This window comes from Borostomias antarcticus (genome assembly GCF_949987555.1).
Source record: "Borostomias antarcticus genome assembly, chromosome: 6".
In the NCBI taxonomy this organism is placed as follows: domain Eukaryota; kingdom Metazoa; phylum Chordata; class Actinopteri; order Stomiiformes; family Stomiidae; genus Borostomias; species Borostomias antarcticus.
In genome coordinates, this window is record NC_140239.1 from 25,297,843 (window position 1) to 25,307,120 (window position 9,278).

General features: G+C 45.9%; 1 protein-coding gene across 1 annotated transcript; it reads right to left on the reverse strand.

The window, feature by feature from the left end:
* Positions 1-7,185: 7,185 nt before the first annotated feature.
* Positions 7,186-7,755, reverse strand: LOC311310358 (gamma-crystallin M2-like; the record flags this gene model as incomplete). Its single annotated transcript, XM_084439817.1, has 1 exon — positions 7,186-7,755. One exon carries the CDS (start codon positions 7,753-7,755, stop codon positions 7,186-7,188), a length of 570 nt encoding a protein of 189 aa, XP_084295943.1.
* Positions 7,756-9,278: the final 1,523 nt, after the last annotated feature.

The following is a 9,278-nucleotide window of genomic DNA, read 5'->3' on the forward strand; positions in this document are numbered from 1 at the left end:
TCTGTCTGTCTGTCTGTCTGTACCTCTCTGGGTACCTGCTGTGGCAGTTTGTATGGCAAGCAACCACACACTGCAGTAGCTGCCACACACCTCTACCTGTCACCAGTATACCATAAATAATAATACTGTACGTTCTCTCAATTGTGCAGCTTTTCAAATTCCTTAATGAACTCTGTAAATTCTGCATCGGGGTGAAAATCGTAGAAATATGTGGGGGAACAGTGATTTATTGACTGTAACTAATCGGGGGTCATTTTCTGGCACCTCCCTTTACATGAAGTGAAACAGTACGGACGCTGTGAAAACGCTGCGGTCAGAAATCGCAGCGCGAGAGAGCTGTTAATGCGAGGGTTAATTCAATACAGCCTGTGGCTGCATAATATGCGGGCTGATAACACTGCTAGGCTAGCAGGATATGCAGCTGTCCGGTTCAATCAGATTTAATGAAGAGCATGCGAAACAGAATTCCCCTCCTTGTGACGCTGAATTACACTGCTCTGTTTGCCGGTTCACACCTGTTTTCCCTCCATGTAAATCTAGGGTGAAAATCACAATGAGATCCCTGTAAGAGACCCTCCCACTGGCCCCCAGGGGTCAGCGGTCTGATATTCCATCTCTGCTGCCTTTCCCTCCACTCAACAAGCTTTTCCAGTCTGTCAGCCTTACACCATGGCAACGGGTGGAATAGAGAGGTTTGCAAAACAAAGGCCTCAGGAAACATAACGTATTGAAAAATACAGACCCCCATCCCCCTCCCACCCGGACCGAATGCAGGAACATGCTTGTAGTTGTGAAATGAGCCTTATAGAGAATGGGCCGCTGCTCCATTTTCAGTGCAACTTCTGAGACTGTTATGGAAGACATTTTCAGCCTGGGGCCTCCTGCAAACGTGCGTGTCCTTCGCAGACGCTCAGTGCCGTTCGCTGTAGTCTATTCTGAGAAGAAGAGTAGTAGGACTCATCTTAATACAGATGCATTTCTGGGTCATTTTCGATCTTTTAGCCTTGGGCAACCAAGTATTTACAGCTTTAGTTACCTCCGCCACAGCGACAGCGCAGGGTGAGAGGTAATGTTTTTGGTGGCGTTTGTGCGTGTGTTTGTGTGTTTGTCTGTTAGCAGGATTGCGCTATTACTGGACCGTTTTCATGAAACTCGGTGGAAGGGTGCAGTATGGTCCACCTTAGAACCCATTACATTTTGGAGCGGATCCAAATCATGGAGCGGGTCCACGAGCCACTAAAATAGGGCGGCCATTCACCTCCATTCATTTTTTAGACTAGAACTACGCAAAAACTACCAGACCACTTAATGAAACTCGGTGGAGGGGTGTAGCATGGGCCAATTTAGAACCCATTCAAATTTGGTGCGCAGAGCCAGAGGTCTGTACTCTCTGAGCACCATTTCTAGTTCAATATTCATTTCTCTTAATCACTTTGAGCTGAACTGAATCATGAACAAGTGGGGAAAAACAACCCATCACAGCCAATGCTGTCACTTCTCAACTTGTTGAATGGCAGTGTTCTTTGTGCTATACAATCAAATGGTAATCTGCATTGTTCAGCAAATGGGAATGCATAATGATAATGATTGCTCATTTCTGCTACTGCTATTCTGTGCACATTCGGAGATCTATTTGCATAAGATTGACAGCTTTTAATGAATACATTGAAAAGGCCAGCCTCGTTCACCCTTCAATTAACAAAAGTGATTTGCAAAAGTTATGATTTTTCAGTGTCACTGCCATTCCTCCTCGTCTGTGTGGTCCCATTTCCCACCCGAACCCCTCATGGAAAATGACAGAACTACCAAGCCCACTAACTCTCCCAACATCCGCTGTCACTGGAGCCCTCCTGAAAGGTCACACTGTGGCGGTTATGAGGTGTTTGTTTGCCTTGTCTTCCTTCCAACTGACACTGACATTCAAAGTCACCGGTGATCTCTTGCTTGTCATCGCGGGAGTCATCACACTCTTTGCAGGTTGTCATGGAATGGTGATGGATCTATGTTGACAGGTGAGTCGGGGTCCGATCTCTAAACAGACACTCCATCAGGGAACACCTGTGACTGTGTGCGGGATAAACAAGCTTGGGCAGAAGAATGAAGGCATTGTCTTAGGAGTAAAAACCTAGTTCTCTGAATTGAAAAACTCCCCCTTCCTCTTTCGGAATTGATAACGAGATCATTATAAATCATTATTTTCATCAAGAGATACAATTATTTTCAGTCTGAAGTATGTTTCTTGGAGGGTGGTTTTATCCAGCTCTGTGTCAGCTCACCACACTCCACACTACACCAGCACAAGCTTCTACTCTAACTACCCTGGATCTACCCAAGTCTCACCGGCTGTCATGCCCACTATAAACATTTCTACTGTACTATAACAGGGCTACCTTCAGCCTGTCTGTCCACGGTCCAGACTTTCCTCGGACACGGTCGACCTGACAGCATTCATATTTGGCACAGGTATCCACAGGGGTCCCGGACAGACCGTGACGGGGCCAGATTTTTAAATGAATTTACATTTTGACTAATTTTAACATAAAATACACGAGCCAATAGAAATACTGCTCCGAATAGAACCCCGCTCCTAGCGTTCCAGCTGCCTACTGTAGAATGATCTTCCCTGCTCATTAGCTGCAAGGGGCTGGAGCTTTGCTCAAAACTAGTGCAGCTGCCCTGATACCAACATTGACCTATTACCTCACGCCAGTCTGCTCTAGAATTATTTTGCGTGCTCATCAACTGCCCTGATGACTTGCGTATTACCTCGTACCAGCCTACTTTGTTGACTCCTTTAAAACACAGCTAAAGACTTTAGAAGATCTTCAGAAGATACTTCTGAAGATCTTTTCAGACAGGCCTTTGTCTAGCCCCGTGCCTTTTTATGTTTTTATGTCCTTTTTTATGTGTTCCTGTTTTTGTCATACCATTGTTTTTAATTATCTGATGATTTTGTGAAGCACTTTGTGATCACCTTTGATCTGTGAAAGGTGCTATATAAACAACATTTACTTACTTATTGACTTATTATTGAATTATATTTACCTTGCCCAGCTTTGCCCAACATTAGTGTGTTCTATTGTCCACCCAGTAGTAGTAGCTAGTATCAGTACTAGCAGATACAAGTTGATTGGATGGGCTAAGCTGGAGTGATAGCAGATGTACAATATTTAGTTGGTGTCCATAGTGCTCCAACGGTTATCAGAACTAGTACTAGGTAACAATATAGGGAAGTCTGTTTTTCAGTGCTCCTAGAGAAGATAGTTCCATTGAGTGGAGAATGACTAGCACTTTAATTGGGCAAGGAAACGTCACTGTAGATTGGCTGTCTGTCTTATGAAGCTGTCTTGAGAAATATCTCTATTCCTTGACTGAGATCAGTTAGGGGGCGCAGCTCTGATGCTTATTGTGAAACCCCCAGCCCGGCTGTGAGTCCTGCCATGACCATATTAGACAGGTGGGCTGAGCTGAGCACAGCCTGGGGTCGACCCTTTGACCTCACACTCCCAGGGTTGTTATGGAAACCACTGAGACGTGTGTTTTTAGTCCGATCTACGTCTCCATAATCCTTGATGGACAGACAGTTGTTGTTTTTTGTTCCGTTCTCGACACCGTTTAGTTCTGCCTCTGTGGTCGACAACTCTCTAACCCTACCTGGTACCACGTTTTAATGGTGCGTTCGTTTGTGGTCGGAGTGGGAAAGTCGCAAGTGGCAAAATACCTACCTCCGACCTGTGTGCATTCGAGCTATAGCGAATGATATGATGATGATATGATATGATATTGACGTCAGCCGGCAACTGGGGGCTGAGAAACATATCCGAATTTGCGACGAGGAAGTGCGAGTTCATGCTGCGTTTTATTTCATCATTCCTAGTAAGCAAGTCGCAATTTGCCACCTCCCAGTAATAAACGAACGCACCATAATCCCGGGTAACTGCAGGCCTCCTCTCCCTGACGTCCTGCTGTGTTCCAAATGGATGGATGCTGGTCTTGGTCCTCCCCACAAAAAGCTGCTTTGATTGTGTTCCTTCAATGCCACCCTCTCACCTCCCCCTGAACAGGTTTGACTGACCTTACCGCCTCTGTCGCCAGTGCCCAGAAGACCAAACAATGCGGCCGCGTTCAAGGGCTTTTAGCCACTACTCTCTAACACTCACCCCACTTTGTCCTGGTACGTTGTTGCCTTTTGAGGGAGTCTATGTGTTGGTGTTGGGAGGGGGCGGGGGGCACGGGGGGGGGGGCAGTAGCACTGCTCAAATTAACAGGCTTAAATAGACAGAGGATCCATATAGATGAGCTCATTGTTTGGTTTTGGCTTTGCCAGAGCACGTCTCGTTCCATCTGAATGAACTAAATAGGATCTTGTCACTTTGGCTTACAGCCCAACTGCACACTGGGCAGTATTAAAACACTGAACAGAGTGTCTATTTTCAGCATGATTTCTGAATTATTTTTGCACCTGTCGGAATTTCGAAGAATGTGTCGATGCTTTTGTCATCATCGGTTGTACTGCTTTTTCCTATTGCTTACAGAGCTGTACTTCGTACAGTATTTATATTCTACCAAATGTTCTCTTTTCCACAGAAATACAAATATGTCAGAACAGTCCAAACTGTCTGAAAGCTTACAGCCCGTTTCTCTTTAGCCTTGCCTCAATGTTTTGTAGTCATTACTAGACCCCCTTACCACACACACACACACACACACACACACACACACACACACACACAGAAATCGAAGGTGATTACATACAGTACGTAAAACAATACAGGAACTTGACATTCAGGTTGCTGTCGTCATGCGGCCTACGTGATTTAGTTTTGTCCTGCATCATCAGTGTCTTCGGTGGTGCAGTGTGGACATGAGGAGGCGTTTGGCAGATGGTCAGCTTGTCTTCCTGAAAGGATGTGAATAGGGCTGCTTTGCCCTCTTCCATTTTCCTCTTGATCTCCAGCAGGCCTCAGACGTACAGAGGATACAAGGTGAACACAACAGCTGCAGCGACACCCCGCATCAGTCTCTTTAAACTTGTCCTTTGTCGGCGTGGTCCCTTCACCCCTGCTGTGGGCCGTGAAAGGGACTAAGTATTCTCTGTTTTTTAGTGACTTCTTTTGGGAGTAGGATGGGCTACCTCGGCAATAAAACCTTTATAGTTTGATTTCACGCGCACACACACACACACACACACACACACACACACACACACACACCAGGCCTGCCTAGGCCTTTTTTGAGTCATCTTCAGAAAGTGCCAAAGCATATCTCATCTAGCCTGGTAAACCAGAATCATCGCGAAAATGAGTCTGGACTTTCAGCCGACCAGAGAGATTTGTGTGGGCGGGTTTATGTGCCTTGACAGACAAACTCCTTCAGCCAATCGGCATAACAAAACACATCAAACTTGCCATGTCCAAACTGCCAAATCCAGTTGGAAAAATGTTGAAAACCTTTCAGCTGAGAAATGCAATAGCTGCGCTGAGCTGCAATAACTTCACTTAAGGCTGTGTTTATTCTTCTAACGTTAATGTTACCGCTCGTTGCTTCGGGAGCTGCCATTACTATTCTACTACGAGCGTATTCCTGTATTTCGCATTATCATCTACAGGAACCAATCAGGGACTGGGGGCGGAACAGCAGGTAAATTGCAGTCTCCTGATTGGTGCCCCATTTTCTGGGAAAACTCAAATCGCTCTGGGTTGGTGAAAGTCCAGACTCAGTGAAAACGTCCCCAAAAATTGCGATGAGTCTGGTTTATCAGGCTATATCTCATCAACTGTCGATAAGCTCTACCTAAGCTATTTATGGCTAGTGGCCCATTTCCTAAAGACGGTCAGTTGGTTACTGGGACATGGTCGACCTCATCAGAGAGAAAACCCTCACTCATCACATAGCCTACATTTGTAGGTTACCATTACCATACTGAAACTGGGCAGACTCCCAGTGGACCCTGGGTGTACTAGACCCCAGCTCCCAGTCTGCCTGTATCAGGGCATCTGGGTTAGGATGTTGCCTGTTCAGATCCACACCAAACGAGCTGTGTGATACTGGTGCTGCCGGCCCTCCGCCCGCCATCCGGAAGCAGCCATGCCACGACCTGCTGAACAGGAGCTGAGGTGTCGTCCAGTCCCACTAAGGATTAGCGTTAGACCAGCCACTGGATGCAGGTGCGGTGTGTGGGTACTCTTGGTTTTGTAGATTGCCATTAGTAGTGTTTTCTATTAGTCTGGTAATAAATAAATAAATATATAAATAAATAAACTGTAAAGGGGGGGGGGGGGGGCTTTGATTGTTGTTTAATTGCAGTGTCAGGTCTGGTGTGTGAGACGGATATTATCACACAACTAAAAGGTATCCCAGCATCTTTTCCCAGTTCAAGTTCAAATGTCCGTGTCTGCTTTTCTGTCTGCGTCAGACTGCCCTCCTGGACACTGCCTGGTGCTCTGTCACTGGTCTTTTAGAAACCCCATTCACTTTGATTCACAGCCAAACAACCAGGAACAGGCCCTTGGGCTAACTGAGTAATGGATCATTTCATTTTATTTCATTAGGAGATTGGCAGGCACCAAAATAATGATTGTTCTGGAACACAACAAACCTGATCCATCCAGCTTTTAGCTTGAGCCCTTATTCTGGAAAGAAACAGTTGTTCGTTCTACGTCATTGTTTTCTGTAACCTTTATTCAACCTGTGACAGTGACTGCAAAATATTTCCATTCCCGAAGTCCAGAGTAGGCCACAGCGAATCTGATGGACATTAAAGTAACCAAGGCAGTGTTTCATTAACTACTTAATTTTGTGTATGTGTTGTAATACTGAGGGGATTTGTAATAATTGAGAGTGATTGGAAGAACAAAATTGTCCGCCTTACCGGATTACAGCATTAGCTCAGACATAATTGATTTTCAAAAACAAGATCATTTTGTAGTTGTTTCCTCTGGTGTATTGTGGTGATTACGTCGGCTGTTTATCAGTTTATCAGTACACACACGTAGCGTTATCGCAAAATCTTAACTCCTCCCATTCTGCGTTCTCTCACGGTCCTCACCGGGTGCTTCCACCACGTCGGTTGCGTTCTAAACCCATCCACAACATTGCTAATTCAAAAAAGAAACGGCTCTAAACGTGACATTTGGTTATAGATCAACATTTATTGAGTGATTTAGGTTTGGCAGGGAGCGTCGTCTAGTAATAGGAATCCATGATTCTCCTCATGCTCATCCATCTCGTGTTGCTCATGCCTCCCATGCCCCCAGACATGTTGCTGAAGTTCCTGTACTCTCCAGGCCTCATGTACATCATCCTCCCCCTGTAGTTGGGCTGCTCGTACATCAGCCAGTGGCCGTCCATCACGTTGCAGGACATGCAGTTGTTCATGCGGTAGCGGTCCATGATGCTGTCGCAGTCGTCCATCATCTCGGACATCTGGCCGCCGAAGTTCTCCCTCTCGTAGATCCTCATGCGGTAGTTGCCCCTGTGCATGGGGATCATGCGGCAGGACTTGATGCAGTCGCTCATGCCCATCATGCTCATGTAGTCGGAGTACTCGCCCCTCCTCAGGAAGTACTGGTTGCCGGTGTAGTTGGTGCGGTCGTACACCATGAAGCAGCCCCTCTCCACCCTGCAGGAGTGGCAGCGGGACATGTAGGAGGACATGTCGGAGCAGTCGCTAGTGCACTCATAGGAGCGGCCCTGGAAGTTCCTGTCCTCGTAGAAGATGATCTTGGACATATTGTTCATGCCGGTGGAGGTCATGCTGGCTCAGAGTTTTTTTGCGCTGGTGCCGCTCTTGCTGCTGCTGCTGCTGGAACTCTTGGCTGCTGAACTGACTTCCTACCTGATGGAAACCTTTGCTTTTTATACCTGCCCGCTACAGGCCCCATTGTTCAAAGCCCCTGACTCAGCAACATGCCATAGAAGCTCATAGAGCAGTGAGGTTTGTCCATGGCCGCGGCTGAGTGAGTGGCGGTTTCTATCAGAACAACGTCACACAAAGCCTTTTTTGAAAAGGTTGAACAATGAATATGGTAACACTCTTGAAAATTGTATCTCGCTGTATTGTGCAGCCCCTACAACAGAATAGTTTGCTGAATTTCAGAAATTGTTGTGAAAATGTTGTCTTCTGTATGTCATGATTTCTTCCATCACATTGTGTTTGGTGTGCTGTACTTGATTTTATGTATGTTCCATGTTTCATTATTTACTGTGTATGTAAATCTAAAATTGTCCTCCTCATCCTTTAACTCCCCATTAAGAGTAAAATATCAGCAAAAGTTAATTCCCCCAGAAAGAACACACTTTAGTATCTGACTGAGTTAGTATGAGCCTTTAGCCTGGGTCAAGACATTGGGCCTTTAGCCTGGGTCCAGAAATTGGGCCTTTAGCCTGGGTCCAGACATTGAACCTTTAGCCTGGGTCAAGACATTGGGCCTTTAGCCTGGGTCCAGACATTGGGCCTTTAGCCTGGGTCCAGACATTGAACCTTTAGCCTGGGTCAAGACATTGGGCCTTTAGCCTGGGTCCAGACATTGGGCCTTTAGCCTGGGTCCAGACATTGAACCTTTAGCCTGGGTCTAGACATTGAGCCTTTAGCCTGGGTCCAGACTCCAAAGTTGACTGATTCTTGATCTGGTGTCGCTACGTGAAACGGCTGATTATCTGAGTAAAAAATAATCGACAAATGAGCGCAGCAGGTTCTAAAGACAGCCAATCAGCACCAAGAGCGGGACAAACACCGTTGTCAAGCGTTGTCAGGCTGATGCGTTCGGACAATACGACTTGAGAGGTGTCGCAGCGAGAGCTTCTGTGAACTCACTCCCTGGAGGACAATTGGTAGTAGTTGGTAATACCCCCCATTCGTTACAGTAGCCGACTACGATTACATTACTGTTTCACTTCCCTCCATGTTGTGATTATGATGTCTATGGTTGTCATGGCTATGATCAACATTGACGTTAACTCGAAACTCCCTCTCCCATTGAAATTGGTTAGAGTGGAGATAATGTCAGACTGAAGTTCTCAACAGAGTGTAACGAGTTGGCAATTCTGTCTGAAATCAGGCTAATGAGCATAAGCTTAAAAGAGGATACATATTGGAATAACATAATTTGATATGTTGAATGAATTAGCATAATATATAGCATTGCTTTGGGAACAGCATATTTCTGAAATATCAGAACTTAGTTACTGAGGCTAGAGTTGATTTGACAACTGCTGCCTAGGCTACTACTGTAGGACAGGCCTTTGTGACACAATTGCAAACAAGAGGTATTTGGTGA